The sequence below is a fragment of the Crocodylus porosus genome, unplaced genomic scaffold, assembly GCF_001723895.1.
Source record: "Crocodylus porosus isolate Cpor-Errol unplaced genomic scaffold, CroPor_comp1, whole genome shotgun sequence".
Lineage (NCBI taxonomy): Eukaryota > Metazoa > Chordata > Crocodylia > Crocodylidae > Crocodylus > Crocodylus porosus.
Window position 1 is genome coordinate 161,864,251 of NW_017728886.1, and position 18,543 is coordinate 161,882,793.

Genomic DNA, 18,543 nt, shown 5'->3' on the forward strand with positions numbered 1-18,543 from the left:
GTCCCAACCCAGATCCCTGGGGAACCCTGCTGTTTACTTCTTTCGATCCTAAAAACTGACCATTTATACTCACCCTTTGCTTTCTATCTTTAAGTCAATTTATAATCCACAAAAAGGCATTCCCTGTAATCCCATGACTACCTAACTTCATTAAGAGTCTCTGATGGGAAACCTTATCAAAGATCTTTTTGGAAGTCCAGATGTCAACTGGACTTGCCCTGATCCACCTACTTATTGACACATTCGAAGAACTGCAGTAGGTTGGCAAGGCATGATTTCCCTTTGACAAAGCCATGTTGATTCCTCCCCAGCAAGTCATGTTCATCCATGTGCTGAACAATTTTTATTATTGCTTCTACCAGTTTTCCAGAAAAAGAAGTTAGGCTCGTCAGCCTCTAGTTCTCTGTATCCCCTCTAGAACTTTTTAAATAAGGATAGGGTCATGTGATCATGTCAAGAAACAATGTACTACAATGCCAACACACAATAAGAGTGAATTAAAGTGTCAGTGGCAATTTTATATTCTGGTGTTTCTGAACAGTTAAGTGCTTGACTTTACAACACGTGTGTGTGTGTGTGTGTGTGTGTGTGTGTGTGTGTGTATACACACACACACAACTGTGAAATTTAATCTGAAAAATAATAAGAAATCCCATCAGTCAACATCAGATTGACACACACACCAGTAGGGTTGGAACCTTTTTGATCCACTGTATGGATGTGACATGAACTGATAAAAATGACTAATAGCAATAGTAAGTTTCCAACCTCCACATGAAACAGTAGTAGAGAGAGAAGAGACCCCCCACTTCGCCAAAGGGTTTCAAAGGTCTTGGCTGACACAAGAAAAGCAACACGATTAAGGACTCTTGAGTTCCGTGCCAGGCTCTGGAGAGGAGTGTGCTTCAGTGACCAGGCACAGGCTAACCATTTTCTTCCAAGCTTGCTTACTTCCATCCCAGTCCTTTCTCTCCCCCACCCCGGCTCTTTGTCCCAGCCCCATTCTCACCTACTCAGGCCAGTTTTTCATCACACCCCTATACTCTTTGCCTAGACTGTCCTAACCTGCTCCTCAGGTCATCCTAAATTTAGTCTGCCCCCATCAATTTTCTTCTTACCTTCTTGCCCAGCCAATCTCCCTTTACTCCTCCTGGCTTATCTGAACTGTTCTCCTCTATCATACCAGTGCTAAAACTTCTGAATAGGGGTGCACCAATAAAGACTTTTTTGGCCAATAGAGATGGCCAGTTATTAATGAGCCCTATTGGCCAATACCGATCGGATTGCTGATATGCAGCCTGGCAGCTTGGAGAGCAGTGTCCAGCTGGTAAATCTGTTGGGGGGGGGGAGAGGGAAGGACAGGGAGAGGAAAGAGGCCTTGGGTGGGGCGGTTTCCACTGCTGATGCACCCCAAGGGAGGCATGGGGGCCACATGATCCTCAGATCTGTATGCAAGGCAAGGGCAAGCTGCTGCTGCAGGCTGGGGCTGTGCCCAGCCCATGCACAGCCCTGGCCCAGCCCTGCAGCCAGGAAGAGCTTGGCACTGTCCCCAGCCCCAGCCTGCAGCAGCACCTGCCCTCACCCTACGCACAAGTCTGAGGGGCCCATGTTCCCCATGCCTCCCCCCATCTGTGCCCCCCGGACAAGCTGCTCCATCCCATGCCCTGCTCCACCCTGGCTGGGCAGCACTTGCCCTGCTCCAGCCCCACTCCCTCCCACACAATGGGGGCCTAGATCTGCCCCCCCTGCGCACACCCCTTCCCTCCCCCTGCCCTTTTCCTACAACAGACTTACCAGCCGGATGCTGCTCTCCAAGTTGCCAAGTTGGTCACATGCATGCTGACACTGCACAAATGCACACAACATCTATTGGCTACATTATCAGCCACATCAGCCAAAAAAAGCTGATTGTCAATGGTGTCCATTTTCCTTTTATTGGTGTCAATACGATATGGACCAATGCATCAGTGTACTTCTACTTCTGAAAGGAAAGACCACTGTGGTTTTTCTCTTAAATAACAAAACAATACACTTTCTCTGGCTCTGTTCTCAGAAACAGCTGAAGCGTTTTGCTTGACATTTTCCTAAAAGCCCTTCTGCCTGAGGCAGATGTTCATCATAGGAAATTTCAGAACAAAGAATTAAATTTTGATAAATTACAAGCAACTGGAAACGAGATCTTATAATCATGTAGGACAAAATAGGTAGTACTATCAGCCTACCTATAAAAATGTGATGGACCTCCTGTGTACTAGTTTAACTCCAAGTACAACATCCATCCAGCAGAGGGCTTCAGAATCCCTCCAGTTCATGGAAGGAAAAAAAATCAGCAAAGTCATATGGTTCTCTCCAGAGATGTGGACACTACAAATAAGCAGCAGTTGCAGATCAGAGGTGATAATTTTTCAGTGAGGCTTCCAGCTCCTTTATCAATTAGCTGCTGCAAGGCTGAGAGGAAAAACTCCTAAATAGCTATAAAAATCTGAGCCTCAGATACTATGGTAATAAAAACAAATAAATACCTTGTGTTTAAATACTCTGCCCCTCTCCTTGCCTTTTCCCTGTTTTAAACACTTTATTGTTCAGTAATTCATGCCAAATGAAACACAAGCTCAATTTCCCTGTATTGTGGTGGGATTGTGGTGTTTTGCATTCACTTCAATAATTCTATCAAATATTTTCAGTTATAACTAAAAAGCTGGTGTAATTTCCAGCCCTGTAAAACCACTCTAGACACTGAAACTCAAGCTGGGTCCTTTCCTCTCTGTTCATGAACAATGACAGTTGAAAGATTTTCAGCTCCAATTCTACTTTCTGGCAGACAGCACAATCCCACTGTTGTAAAAATGAAGCATCTGTTCCTTCTTGTGATTATCAAAGGCTAACAGTTGTGTCTGCACACACAAACAGAGGAAATCTATGGGATACAAAGGTGCTATATTTATAAAGAAATGGAATCCGAATGGAATGACTGCTCTTTGTAAAGTAGGATTTCTTCCTAACAACTCTCACAACTAACAACTGTCCATTACTTTTTCAATATTGGCATTTCGCTTAAAACCTCAACTCCTGGAATCACAGTGCTTCACAAAACTATTTCATGAGAGAAAGAGGGAGGAATGGGGATCCTAGTCCCTTCTGTCATGAAGAAGCTTTTAACTGTGACCCCTGATGAGTCAAAACACATGGAAAAGCAAGTAAAAAGTCAATTATTTTTAAGCCACATAACTTTGGGTGGGGGGAGTTGGGCTCCTAATTTTTAGACATCTGGCAGTACTATTCTAAGAACTCACAGCTTGTGGGTATCTCAGGAAGATGGTGGTTTTAAATAGGAAAGGGAGATGGATCCTTTGCAAAAAGCATTGGGAAGACACTAACGAATATATCACTGCATGGAAAAAGGCAAAAAGATGGGAGTTCCACAACATCTGTAATTGTGACTACACAGTAGCTGGTCTTTGTTAGAATGACTAATCTCAGCACAAGTACAGCTACGTGAGTATGCAGCAGCTAAATATTGAGTCAGGTATGATGATTTCTCTGGGCTTTTATTGTGCTCATAGAAATGCTTTATGGTAAAGCTATTAAGTACCGTCTACTTGGGTGCCAGGATGGAATACATCTCTGTGTGCGAGTCAGGTTTCATTTAATCCAATATATAGGACTCTAAATTGCAAATAGTTGTATTTATGATGGCAACCCACGTATCCTGTATTTATCAATGAAAGCTGTCTTTATCAATACACTTGGCTCAGCTGCAATAGCAATCAATAACATACATACTGTAAATCCATTTTTGAATACATTAGCACAAAGAACTACTGGGTTTTGGAAGGCCAGAATAATTTAGACCCAATTAAATGCACAATGATTTTAGCAATTAAGTGGATTACATAATTTTAAGAGACCAATACATAGAGGTAGGGAGAGACGTTAAATGACGGTCAGTGTTTCATGGACTTAGGTGACCCAGTCAGCTGAAGTGTCAAAGGAGTGCCAATTAGACATGCAGGAGTGTTGGTTCGACACTGATATTTGCTGCCACACTAGGCGTAAATCTTGCAGCACAACATTGGTTACAAAAGGTGAAGTGGCAAGGTTCAGAAACCATTGACGCTAGCGTCAGTCATTCTCTCTCTTCTCTTGAAAAGAAAAAACAGTGAAAAGGAGTCGCCCAAAACAAACACAGGTGCACACAGAACCATTTAGTTTAGAGGGCAGAGTAGCCAATATCCCCTCTTCTGACAAACAAGGGGGGACTTTCTAAAGTGCATGTCAACAAGGATAGCAAGAAACAGTCAGTACAAATAGTAAAGAACATGAGAAAACAGCCCTGCAGCACTTGAAATGTCCATGCCTAGAGGTGTTAGGAAATTCAACATGCTTAAAAAAATCGTGGATTTGGATCACAAGCATAAAACTAAGGCAGAAAAAAATCCCAAAACTGTAGTGTCAGCATCCCACAAAGCTACTGAGCCAATGCCAATATTTGTCAAGTGGCAAGGGCTGGCTTTTATGACATGTTGCAGTAGACATCTCCTGGAAGGTGATGAACACCCTTCAGTTTAAATGCAGTAACAGGTGACCTGCAGCATCTGACACAAGCCTCATGCAGCATTTGTGCCAGTACTGAAGAGTCCACTTCTATTTTCTCCCAAGGGTAAAAGGGGGAAGAAGAGAGACCATAACAACATTTATTAACCCCTAATTTAAACATTATAAACTGCTGACTTAGGGCTAAGAAGAAACTTGGAATATTTCCTATTGTACAAAAGGAGCAGAACAATTCTCCTGCGGATGGTTTAAGGGGGAAAAAAAAAAAAAATCAAAAGATGGTGACAAAGCAAAAACAAAATGCCAACAAGCCTTTCCAAAATGCCTACTGGGGATTTTTTAGCCTGTTAACAAATCATTAAAATTATAAAAATAAGCCCTTGCATATCTACAGTTCTTGTAACAATCTTTATGAACCAGGTTCATTATTCCATATATAAAAGAAAACTAGTGTCATACATGAATCAGGTACTTGGTTATAAAACATATAATATCTACATGAGAAAAAACACTCATCTTCACACAGCTGCCAAATATCCCAGAATAAATGTCTTCCCATTTCCAAACTCAGCTGTCTAAAAGTTTAGATATATTAGCAAGAATTTATTTCATTAAACATATAATCCTGTTTACACTTCAAGAGCCTGGAATCCCAATAACTCCGTATTACTGCCTTGAACCACAGTCAGTAATGGAGATGCTGCCGGTATCTCCCCAGTCAGAATTCCAGGCTCTGCCCCCTGGAAAAATAAGACCTTGGCATGTGCATAAGTGCGTACTGAACTTATGCCTTTCAGGGCCATGCGACAACTGCCAGTATTCAGGTTAAATGATCAAAACATGAAGAGGCAGCGTTAAGAATTCTTATCATTTTAAAACTTTAAAAAGCCATATTCTATCCAAATCAGGGGTCCTTCCCTATGTTGCATCTTTAAAAATATCCTGAAAAGGGCACCTTTGTTTCTCTTATACTAATAGCTTGATTAGGCTTCAGGAGGTATAAGGGAGACATCATACTGTATAGCAAAAGCAATGATGCTTGGAGGCATTTACTTTTTCAAGGCATTGTGTCTTTCAAAGGAGTATGCTGGCAGATAGACCCTGCTTCACAAGGTACAGTCGCTCCTTCTGATGTATATCCAAGGATATTCCTTTCCCTTTACACTCCCCACCTTCTGCAACTCAATTATAGCTGTCCTAGTGCAGGAATGGTTTCTAACCCTCCTTCACTTGCACTGGCCTTGTGCACCCCTTCTTGAGTGGCCATAATTTGTCCCTACAGCCATCAATTTTGAACAGCCCTTATAGAAGCATGCATCTTCATTTTAGTCTTTCAAATGCAAAGCTTTTTATATTACAACAGCCCCCTAACTGAGGAATAACAGCTCCTTGTTTTCAGCCTACCCCCAAACAAAAAAAGAAAGAAATCAGTAACATTTACTTCTTGCATTCATGCTTCAGTCACATACAGAGAACAATGCAGACTCCTACCTGTCATTGCCCACAGCAACAAGCAGAGAGTGCCAAGCCCAAAAGCCATTCTTCACCAGGAAAGCAGTGACAATCACCTTGCTTCCAACCAGCCGTATGGAGATGATATGACCTTAGTGTAGATTCCCTCTATTACTGTTTAGTACCCCACTGCGGCCTTCAAGGACTGTAACAGACAGCAGAGGAAGAAACAGGTCAGAAGTGAACACTAATTAGACTGTTAAAAGTAGAAGCAGACAGACAGGATAAGTGTAGGCTTCCTATTATTTCCCTGGTATCTGCGTGATAGGCAATACAGTAGATTAGGCAAAAAGATAAATTACTTACCTGTAATTCGTTCTTTGAAGGTGCAGAAATATCTACACACTTGGTTCCCTGCAGCTCCAAACTATGAAAAAGGAGTAACCCAAGATGTTGTTACTTACCAAAGAGAGTTCACCTCAGCTTTAAAGGAAAACTGCAATGCAACCTTAACCCTGAAGCAAAGTGTAACACCTTCAGTAGGAAGAGGTGCAGACAGAAGTAACCATTTTCGCCCAATCTTCCCACAGGAAGCAGGTTATGGCTGTGACCAAAGAAATGCACAGCTGCAAACAGCTTAAAAATGGCTGACTGGGTGAAAATCTGACCCCTCGTTGCATGGGTGATTGGTGCCTCCCAAGTCTGGGGGGGGCACCAGACTGCCAAAGGGGGGGCAGGGGGGGGCAGGTCACCAGCAGCAGATCACCAAGCCCAGAACAACCTGCGGCGAAACCAGAAGCGCATTTCCACTGACACTTCCAGTTTCGCAGCTGATGCACGGTCAATCTTAGAGAGTGACAGGTATGCTCGCATGATCCCCCTATGCGTCACCAATGCCTCATTGCATGAAGCATCAGATAAAGATATTAAAAAATGTAGCATGTTTTGTTACTTGCATCTCTGGAGCTGGCAGCCTGTCCTGTTTTCAGATGGGAGGGGAAAAAGAGAGCAGATGGAGCTCAGTCTGAGGGTATTCAGTCCCCCCTGGAAGATGGGACAGGTATATTAGAGCCTCCCCCCCCAGGTGGGGAGGCCCCAATCCACCTATCTGACCCTTCAGCACCAGCCAGGGAGCCCCAAGAATCAGCTCCCTCTGCTGCCTTTTCCCACTCCCATTATGAAAACAGTGAGCACTGGCAGAGCTTGGCCATTGCTATGGGAACTAGCTGGGGCTGGGAGCCTGTAGCTAGGTTTCCCTCCCTCTGGAACCAACAGTGAACTTCTGTTTGGTCTGGGGCAATGCTGTAACTCAGAACACTTTGCAAAAATCATTCTGAGTTACAGCTGGGAACTGCATTTCTAACTGCACCCCTATACAGTCCTAAGTTCCAGGGCACATGTCTACACGTGTGCCCAACTGAGCAGTTGTTCCTGCACAGTCATTTGGTTTTTGCTTTAGCAGGAACTAAATGGCCATGCAGTAATTGCCATTACTGAACAGTCCCAGTAGTGCATGGGTTGTTTCTGACCCTACTGCACAGTAGCCCATCACTACTTGTGCAGTACTGTCAGGGTCACGGTTCGTGCCCTCCAACAGTACGTTGCCATACTCATTGCTATGGCAATGTAGTGTCTTGTGTAGAGTGAATTAAGTGAGATCTTTATTCATTTGGAACTGCTTGTGTAAAAGAAAGCAGAGCCTCCTGGGAATTTTCACTGAAGAGACCAATCTAGTCACAGTCCCTCAGACCAATCTCAGCAATTCATAAAAAGCAGGGAAGAATTCAGACAATTCCCCCATTTCAGCAGGGGAAAGCCAAGGTGTATATAGACAACTACAAGCTACCAACACTGTGGTGTTTGTCTTGTTACGCTTTAAAAGACTAGGTTTGTCTTGTTATGTTTTAAAGGACTAGGTTCACCCTGTGTAACTGCAAAGTTACTGATTTATAATATGTTTAATTAAGTAATACCAGGAATTACTCTGGCCTATTTGCTTAACTGGGCATATCAACACAAGATGTTTACTGCACAGTCAACTAATTAACTGTGCAGTAAACATATCAGCATCTATACATGCACCCCTATTAGGGCACACAAAACTAATAAACTCCACAGCAGAGTATTTACAAGTCCTACCCTGCTGTGTAGTTTTTGCGCATGTAGACACTGAGTCGTCTGGTTGGGACACGAGGGTGTTTCTGTGTGGAGGGCTGCCTCCCAGCTAGCCTCATGCTGAAGCACCCTCATGCCCCAGCACACTGAGTCCAGCCAGAATATGGCCGGGCTGGCAGGCTGACCCCCCTGGGCCTCCTGCCAGCTGGAGCTGCTGTTATCTGGCTCAATATTGCTACGGTCCAGGCTCATATGTAAACCACGTGCCTGGGAGGTTCCTAGAAGCAATAAACCAGGAAGCAATAGGCTCTGCAATTTATTGCTGCATGCTAATGGCTCATGTAGATGCCATTAACACGCAAAAACTAGGCCATGGAATACAGAGGCTCATCAGATAAGTGAAGAAAGCTATGCTTTTGGCTAGGTATAGCTGTGACTCTATAAGGAGAGGACCCATGGCCTCCTTGAGTACTCACTGAGTGACATGTAAATCTTTGTGTTCCTGGGGCCTAAGGTCCAGCCCTGGCAGAAGTGATCTGCACCTGACTGCTGCTGCCACACTGCCCCTTACAACATGTATTTTTATGACAAACAATTGTGCTGCTAATGGGACCATGACAAATGCAGGGAAAAAAAAGTTTATATCAGCTGATGTAAAAAGAACAACATCTAAAGAAGGCAGGTAATTTAGCAGCTCTAGACCAGCTGGACTTTAGTTCTCCAAGTAGAGATTATTGTCGGGGGGGGGTTGTCTTGTTTTTGGGGGGGGTCGGGGGGTTAATTTGGTCTTTGTAAAGCATCTAGCCTAGTAGGGACCTAGTCCACAACTGAAGCTCCAAGGAACCGCACTCCAGCAAACAGCCAACAACAGACCATTCCTACACAATCTAAAGAACAATGCAACACCAATTAAGCAATAAAAGAAGAGTCTCCAGGGGCCCCAGACATACTTTTTAGATTTGAAGAGTCCTTAAATGGAAAAGTTAAGTAGGATTCTTAAGCCCTCCAACGTGAAAAAGAGCCACTTTGGCAAACTGCCTGCAAAAATTGTGCAAGATTAACTTTTCAAAAACCTGACATTGAATTACAAAGAAAATAATTTGGCCAGCATGGCCTTCATTCTACAAGACAAGGAATGAAATCCCTTTTCTGAGAGAGAGACTATTACAGAAAATCTAGAATACTAAACATTAAACCAATTCTCCTCCAATGTAGTCAAGTAATACACAACCAAGAAAATGAGGGATCCAATTTTCAGAGAATGCGGCTTCATGCCTGACAGTATTTTGATATTTGCAATTACCATTCCCTCTCAAAAAGAAGTTCCTGTAAACTACATGTTAATTGCTTCCCACTCTGCTGTAATTAGTAAGCGCCAAAACAAAATCTTTATCTAGTACTAAAAATGGCCAATAAAAAGCTCTTGATATTTGTTCTGGGGTTTTGTCCAAAAACGACTAACTTATAATATGGTCAGTTAAATAATACCAGGAATTATTCTGGCCCACTGTGCTTACCTGAAAAAGAAATTGGTGTTTACAGAGCACCTCTCCACAAAGGATTTCAAAGCAATTACAAGCTTTACTTTCAACTGCTTTTAGAGCAAGATTAGGGACAAACAAGTAGCTTGGCTAACCTTGACCAATTCTTTCAATTTAAAAAGAGATAGCACTTAAAGGAGTTGAAGCAGGAGCTTAAATTTGGCAGTGTGTCAGAGAGGTGCCTTCTTGTGGGCCTCCGAAAACCCATCCTGATTTGAACAGTAGAACTTACTAGAGGCTTGTTTCTAACGAACGCTGAATGCCTGCACTGGCCATGCTTCACAAAATCCCCGAAACAGCCACAAAGGTCAGCTGCATCTTCTTAGGATGGAAAAGACTGATGATCCTTTGTCCCCAGGGGACATGCACTGGGTTTGGAATTTTAAAGAAGTCAAGTTTCACCTCTCCTTCTGATGGGGGGTTATTAACTTGGTATACTTCACACCTCTAATTATTAATTAAACAAGGCTTGAATACCCCTGCCTCCAGAATGCAGGTAAATATCAGCCCTTCCATTCTTTCCAAAACAGGTACAGATTCCTGTCACTTCTGAATAGCATCTAGGTCTCTGATATGGAAGACCCTGGCCCCAGCCATTTAGCTACAGGACAAGCACTGGTTGTATTGTAACGTTTCTGGTTTGCAAGTGTTCATGTTGTAACAATGTTACATGCCTTCATTTTCTCTAACTTGTACGGAGGGGGGCAGGGGGAAAGGGGGGTTGAGGGTGGAGGTGGGAGTTAAGAGACAACGAAGCCGAAGTTGCCTGGCCAAGTGACAGAAAACACAGCATCCATCCAGAGAGTGCAGAACAGCTTTGTTGACATTTCAACAAGGTAAGATTAGAGGCATACCCAGGAATCCAGGGAAGAGAAAGAGATGAGCATCTCAATGGATGGAACAGCCCAAAAAACAGGATGTTGGCCTGGGAGCTAGAGAGTCTGAAGCAAGGGAACAGCCAGGCTATTCTGTGCACTGTGCAAACTGGAGAGGAAACAGCTGATATAACCTTGGGGTATTCAGTGTGCAGGTTGGATTGGGAACAGAGAGACTGCTTAACTCTTTGGAAAGGACAGGGTCTTCTTGTTCCACAGCCTTTGCCCCCAACTAAATGAGTTTGTTTGTTCCATTTATATGTCACCCTCCCCCCAAAACTGGCAAAGCAAATTTAGTGAGGTTCCACAAATACCCACTCGATCATGTAAACACTTTAACAGCTCATTGCAATCAACCTCCAAGGCTGCTGAAAGATCTAGTAGGATCACAGGAGGGCACAGTTTTGCCTGCTGGTCTCCAGAGAAGACTACCAGGTTAAGCATTCCAGCTTCCAGTGGCAAAAATTCAGTCTCTCTGCACAGCCTTAACGGCTACATTTTGATGTAGGATTTCCGAAAAACTCCCTCATCCCTGCTGTGCCATTTTTTTTTTTTTGGGGGGTTTTTTTCTTTTAACTCTAGGGCAGTGTTTCTCAACCTTTTAAGTAGCAAGTACCCCCTGACTTCTGAGCACAGACTCTTTATTAAATCCAGGACAAAAGCCAGGCTGACAAGTCCAAGCAATTAATGTTCTAATGTCAGAGGTTCCCCTTGCATATGGGAGACCCAAGCCAGCCTAAGCAGGAGAGTCAGTGGTTAAAGCATAGATGGCTTTTGACCTGTTCTGAAGCAAACCTGTTCTAAAGGATGTGCTTGGGGGACTGATGCAGGGTGGGGGAGGAGTGATGTGGGTGACCCACGAATGGGATCCATGCCTGTCCTGGCTTGTAAAACCAGTTGGGAGAGACTGAGGCCACTCAGGTCAAGAGACTGTCAATGCCTCCCTTTGGGACATTCCTAATTCTGTGATTGCCTGGCCTCTACTGAAGAAACCATTGCTTGATGCCGACTCCCCAGTCAGTTATTGCCTTGTCTCCAACCTCCACTTTTTAAGGAAGATCACTAAATGAGTGGTTTCCCTGCCCAACAGCTTCAGGATCTAATTAAAGAGGACATGTCTTCTGTGCCACTTGGAAACTGAGATGCACTCCTTCCCCTTTGAAGCAATGAAGCCCCTCTCTCAGGATCTGAACTGGAAGGTAGTTCCCTGGGCAAGGCCCAGGTGGGGGCTGGGATCTCACAACTGGAAAGAGTCAGGTCTCTCTCCTACCATGCCCACTCCCTCTGGAAGCCATGCCTGGGTTGGATTCAGGGAGTGCTTAGAGAGCAGGCAAGGCCAGAGTAAACACACCTCTACAAGTCTCCTGGAAAGCACTGTTTGCATGTGCTTAGCTTATGGAGCTTGTAAAGCCAAGTTACCCTTGTGTACTTAACATACTGAATGTGTTACAGGTCTTCCTCTGGTGGCTTGTCTGATGCCAAGTGCTGCAGCTTTTTCTTTAGAGCAAAATCTCTGCAGCACTGAATGTCTTGGCTTTGGACCCCAATATTGCTGCCTGGGGGCCAGAAAGTGGCAGAATATGGGTTTGTCTAGAAAGTTAGCACTGTTATAAAGTCTCCCTTAAAAACACTCAGACAAGGCTGCCAGGTTAACCATTCCAGCTTCCAAGAATTCAGTCTCTCTGTACAACCTTAACTGCTACCTTGTGGTGTAGGACTTATGAAAAACTCCCTCATCCCTGCCTATCCGCTGTGCCTTTTTTTTTTTAAACTCTAGGGCAGTGTTTCTCAACCTTTTAAGTAGTAAGTACCTCCTTCTGAAAATTTAAATAAGTACCCCAACACTCAATTTTCCAGGGGATTTTATATTTACAGACTAATGTGTGCCATATGTTGGAAGAAGGGCTGTGTATATAAGGCCATGATATGATAGATGTCTGATCTGGTGCGGGTAGGGTTGCCACCTTTTACACTAGGGGTGCACAACTCAAGTTGAAGTCAACAGCAAAACTACCTTTGTTTGGACACTGTGTCAGATCCAGTGTACATCAGGTAAGTGCTTGATGTGCAGGAGGCAGGCAGACAGACAAAGCCACCAGGAAAGGAAAAAAACAAACAAACAAACAAAAAAAAAAATCAGTGAGCTGGGTCCACACACTCCTCCAGGGGGAAGCAGACTACAGCTACAGGGAGAGATTCAGACACAAAACAAGCTCAGCACTATGTGCTACAAAAACAAAATGATTTGTTTCCACAATAATGCCCGGCAAACCTGCCCCAACCTACCCCACTCTGTTGTGCTGTATGCTTCCAAGCACACCTCACATGAGGCAGCATCAGTTCGTTTTCCTTGATATAATTAAATAACAAGACATCCAGACACATTTAAAACCATGTAGATAAGCAGTCTCGTTTAAACCAACAAAGCCAGGAGATTCAGTGTCAAATCTCTATTCTTTGGTTATAATACAAGACCTTTTTATTTTCATAACAATATGAGCACAAGAGGCAATGGTGCTAGCATTACCTTTGAATTTGATTGGCTTCCATACCTTGAAGTTGGACTTGTAATCTTATGTATGTTTGGGAGGACTGCCTAGAAATGACTCTATGCAGGTTTATGTGACAATAAATATATATAATTACCTTACAGTGAAAACCAATTATTTCCTGTGAGCTAGCTGATAGTTTTTAGCTTTGGACAGCACCTTGGTACCACACTGTGGAGAACACAAAATAAATATAAAACCAAACCAAAAACAGCATTCAAAAGGGAAAGGAATTTCTTATGTTTCTCCCAGAACTTTTCTTTGAAAATCAGTTCACCTGGATTTTAATACACAGTGAAGTCATTTTCCTTGTTAGAGAAAGGGATCAGCCAAGCAGAAATATATTGACATCTTCCACATGCAGTTAGCCCAGGGTCACAACAATAAGTATTTGTATAGATTGTATTACCTGGATTAGGGAATACGTTTAAAACCTTGGGCCCCAGGATGATGAATATAGCACTAGACAGCCAATCAGGGCTTTAGCTTTCTCCTGCTGAAATGAAAGGCAGAACATCCACCAAGATAAGTCAGGCCAATCTGAGAGAGCTTGAAACCTTCAAAGGGAGCTCACTCTCTTCATCGATAGTACTCCGATCTGTTGTGAAGGCAGCTCACCTTCCAGGTAAAATAATTAAAGAAAGGGCTAGAGGTTTAGTAGAGCCAGCACCATACCTAGACTCCTGGCAGCCCTGGACAAACTTTTAGTATCAGGCCCCCCTTCACCAGAGATAACCATAATAATAATTTAAAAATTACCATTTTCAGGCCCCCTTTCTGTCCAGCCCCCAGGTGGCTGCCTGGTTTGCCCATGCCCATGTCCGGCCCTGAGTATATCTACAGACAGTGGAGCGAGCCCTAGGAATACCTTGTATATTTATACCAGTACATCTATACCTTGCATATCTATATACGGTGGCGTGAGCCCTAGGAATACCATGCCCCTTAGCAATCTCACCTCCAGGCAGAATTTCCATTGCCAGAAACCTGTGCTCTTGAGTTACTCTGCCAGGAAAAAAAGAACAGCATGAAAACAACTTGAAACTACTTTTAAAGAAAGCTAACTAGTTTAAGCTGATAATCTCCCCATCATGCAACAGGATGAAACAGCAAAGAGAATGTATTACTTATTAGCCTTGGAGATCTTTTCATTATATACAAAAGAGCAATTTAAAATCTAAGTTCTCTCTAAAAACTATCCTACTAAATAACCACAAATAAATCTCTTTAAGCAGAGCTTCAACTCATCTTTTCTCCAGCTATTATGCCACCACATTAAGGTCCAGGTCTTAGTGCAATAATATAGAAGAAAAAAATCCAACATAACAGCAGCACCCACTGGTAGCATCACAAGCAACAGACCCAGGGCACATGCAAGCATCAGGATGTTGGCCAAGGATGGTACCAGAATTGTCAGCATTTCCAAACTCATATATGTTAGGCATGTAAGAAAAAGGGAGTGATTTTCAAATCATCCCCAGCTCCTGCTGAAGACAAATGAGACTTGCCAAGGATCAGGTCCTTTGAGGAAAAAAAAAGTCCTGTGAAGGTGTCTAACAACAGACAGACAAGCCTGAAAACCCAGATCTCTTAATTGTAGGCAGAAGCTTCTTCATTACAACTGCCTCTATCATTGGCAGTTCAGACCTCCTCTTTGCTCTTTTTGTGCAGGCTCCTGTGTGCCTTGTTCCATAAGTGCTGCAGGCTGGCTCATCTCTCTGACCTTACAGGGTGCATCTGCATGAGATACTTCCTGCCGAGTTGCCTAATTAGCACTGCAGTAAAGCATCACTGTCCACACCAACATTTCCTAACTGGTGTGCCATGGCATTTTGGGCTACAGCCATGCCCCATCTGCTGCTGTGGACAAAGACAGAGAGCATGGCTCCAGCCAGACAGGGGACACAGCTCCAGCCCAGAATGCTGTCCAGCTGGCCACACACCACGCATCCCCGTTGGCATCCAGCTGGCCACCCACCACCCCGCATCTGGTGTGCCAAAGTTCTTTTTTATTTAGGTAAGTGTGCTGTGGGGCGAAAAAGGTTGGGAAACACTGGTCTACACATGCATTGCTATTAAGACGGAGTAAGCTAATTAACTCTGGCATAGGATTGTACTGCCCAACACAAGTACTATTCTATGGTGGTGTTATTTACTCTGGCACACGCGTGTAGATGGTGACCAAGGCTGACTGCGACATAAGGGTGCTACAGTGCAGGGCTGCCTGCTGGCTATCCCCACACCATAGCACCCTGGTGTCCCAGCCAGTCACTCCACAGCATACTGAGCCAGGCAGAAGCAACCCTGTGCTGGCAGGCTTAGCCCCCCGAACCCCCTGCCACCTGGGGCTGCACTGCCTGGACTCAAAATGCCGCAGTAGGCACATGTGTAAATGTTGCATCCAGGAGGAATAGACTCCTCTGTGAATTACATCTGGGAGCAATAAACTCTAGTGTGAGCTGCACCACTAAACTCTAGGAGTTTATTGCATCAAATTAATTTCACATGTAGATGCGCCCATACAGTAGCTCCTGCCAATTCCATCAGTCCATTTCAGAACAATAACAGAATAAATACTATGTAAAACAAACTACATGGTTAAGAACACCCTCTCATACTATACTAAAGGACTGTATGGCTTCCTGGCTGATGTGTCCAACACCCCCAGATGTTAAATAATTCAAACAACACTAATAAAAAAGCAAAAAAGTAACCCTTCCTTTAACTTATAATTTTACTTTACAGTTTTTAAGTAGACATGACAGCTTCCTGGATAACGGATGACTCTTATAATTGCTGCAGATACAGGGAACAACAATGAAATTCCTAAAGATGAGACACTTAAAAGGTTACACGGTACTAAGAGCAGTTTGCAGTAAAAATCAATGAACAGTATAATTGCTCTGCTGAGAAATTAAAGTGCCATTATTAGTGCTGGGATTTACACTATATGATGACATACATAGTAACTGGAAACAGGTCAAAACCATCTAGAATTAGTGCTCCTTAAATTGCAATACAGATATCATTTGCACAGCACCTAGTGAATACACATGCCAGAATGCACAATGCAATGTGGCAAAAGCCAGCTATTCAAAAGCTAAACTCAATAAATTCATCAGCCTGTTAAAGATGCCAGACTTCACACCACTTTGGATTCTCAACTGGCAGACACAAAGCATTAAAGTAAACCCCAATCTTGGAAAGACACACCTGAGGAAAAACTGTTGGGTTATTCCTGCAAATCAACAGATACTTTGGTTTCTGATTTTTTTTTAATTATTCTTATTTTCATATAGGGGTTTCTCCTCCCATTTCTCTGTATTTTGCTGAATATGCATTCTTCAAAAGGTACTTATTCAGGAGTGGAAGGGACTTCAAGAAGTTATCTACAGCAGTGGTTTACGATATTTTGGATCTTGCAGCCCACCTTAGCAACTGTAAAGAGATCCACATTACTTTGGAAACTGGAATTCATACAGCTGGAATGAGAAGTAATTAGCCAGAACCAGCGGCATAGTGGAGTTACCATAGTTCAGAACCAGGGGAGGATCTGAAAGGAAGTGCAGTGGTCTGACTGTACCCCCACCCATTTCAATTAGAGTCACAGTGCGCTCCCACTGCCCAGAGTTATGGCCTCAGCCACTCTGCACCCCTGCCTTTTCAAAATCCTAGAACCACTCCTGTGCAGAACTATGTCCACACAAGGAAGCAGCTTGAAGGTACTCAGTTTACCTCTGCAGCCACTATATACCCTGAACTAGAAACAGTGTGGTGGCATTAGCATGGCACTATGCTTTTTAGCTCTGCCTCTTAGCAGAGCTAATTAACCCACCAGCAGTACCACTCTAAGGGTGGCAATACTGCTTCCCATTCAGGAGGTATCACAGTGTGATGCTCCTTGTTGACCTACGAGCATCTGGTAGGGGGGAGGGTTGGCAGATATCCCTACCTCCCCTATCTGCCCTTGCAGTTCACACATGGCACATTTTGAGAAATGCCAATCCAGTGCTCCCACCTCCTCCAAGAAACGGTAGGATCCCAAAGCCCAAGCATACCTAGAACACCCCGACAGATGTCCACCTCACTGATTTTTAATAAGACTCAACAAGGATTCCACAACTGCCCTAGGAAGTCTGTTCCAAGGCTTGGCTATAGTTAGAAAGCTTTTCCTGATGTCTGACCTAAATCTCCTTTGCTGCCAACAAAGCTGACTGCTTCTTGCCTTATCATCCTCATAGACATGGGCAACATTTGATCGCTGTCCTGTGCTGTCAAAACCAATGCCAGCTTCAACCTAAGTGAAAAAAGACAGGGTTTGCGGATGCATGTCCATTCCAATCCTCTAGGGATGGTGGCAGAAATATAGCTCAAAATTTTCAATGCTGAAAGTCACTGTCATCTGACCAAAGGCTTGTGAGACGAGTCTGCATAATCTATCAGTGGCAGGCAGTTATTTGGGCTGGAGGGCCACTTACATTTTGGCCAGCTGTAGAAGGCTGGGGGCGGCCTGGCCTTGGCCCCCCACCACGGCAGTTTACACCATGTAGTGGAGGGCAGAGGGGGGACAGGGAGATGCCAGTTGATCCTATCCAGCCCCAGCCCCATCCAGCCCTCACTCGCCACCAAGGGTGCCAGACAGAGTAAGCAGGCAAGTGAATGGAGTCTCCATAGAGGCCAGCCTGGGACCCCCTCAGTCAGGGTATGCTTGCCCAGATGGGGCGCAAGACAGGCAGGCAAGGCCAGGGCTGGAGCCAAGATCATGGGGTGGTGACAGATCCAGGGCAGAGCCACAATCCACTCCCCTGCATGTCCCTGCAATGGGCTCTGGCTCTGCAAGCAGTGGCCAGCCCCTGGGAGAAGAGGACCAGCTGCAAGTGCCATGGCCCATGCTGCTTACCGCACCTGGGCCAGGTGTGGTTGAAAGACCTACCATGGGCCAAACAGAATCACTTGGCAGGCCAGATCTAGCCCACAGGCCTTATTTTGCCCATCCCTGGTTTATGTCCAATTCCTAGCAGGTGTTCTCATAAAAGACACCAATCACAATCTGCTGCCTATCCCATTAGAAAAGCCAAAATCAAGCCAAAGTCTCAGTAAACATCACCCCCCCAACTTTTGATATCAGAGGTGGGCCTTGTAGGCCAGAGTTGAAATGTGTTGAGTAAACAGTGCAATGGAAACCTGAACAGAACAGTGAACAACAATTCATGAACAAAAGATTCCTGACTTCAGAGCACAGCAAGTCTCGCCATGAACATCAAAATAAACATGGAGATAATGTTCTAAACTGCTTTTTTATAACAATTAAAAATTGATCTAGGTTGCAGCTAAAAGCACATTTTTACAATTGAGCTTTAAGCCCTTTAAAATGCAAGCATCTTTTCAATTATGAGAACTCATGATTTTATTGCAAATTTGGGGATTTTAAGGGGGTTTGTTTAAAACTCCAGTGTT

The 18,543-nt window shown here is 44.0% G+C and overlaps 1 protein-coding gene across 4 annotated transcripts in view; it reads right to left on the reverse strand.

The window, feature by feature from the left end:
- KIAA0319 (KIAA0319 ortholog) overlaps nt 1–18,543 on the reverse strand; it is a 105,306-nt gene that overhangs the window by 78,740 nt on the left and 8,023 nt on the right. For 3 of the 4 annotated variants that reach the window (XR_002102819.1, XM_019544320.1, XM_019544311.1), the window contains exon 2: nt 6,046–6,211. Coding sequence is in view for 2 of the 4 variants with exons in the window: in XM_019544320.1 (XP_019399865.1) it covers nt 6,046–6,094 (49 nt within the window). In the remaining 2 variants the exon portion in view is untranslated. Of the gene's footprint in view, nt 1–2,222; nt 2,370–6,045; nt 6,212–18,543 lie in introns of those variants that run through there. The other variant, XM_019544329.1, reaches the window with a different exon arrangement.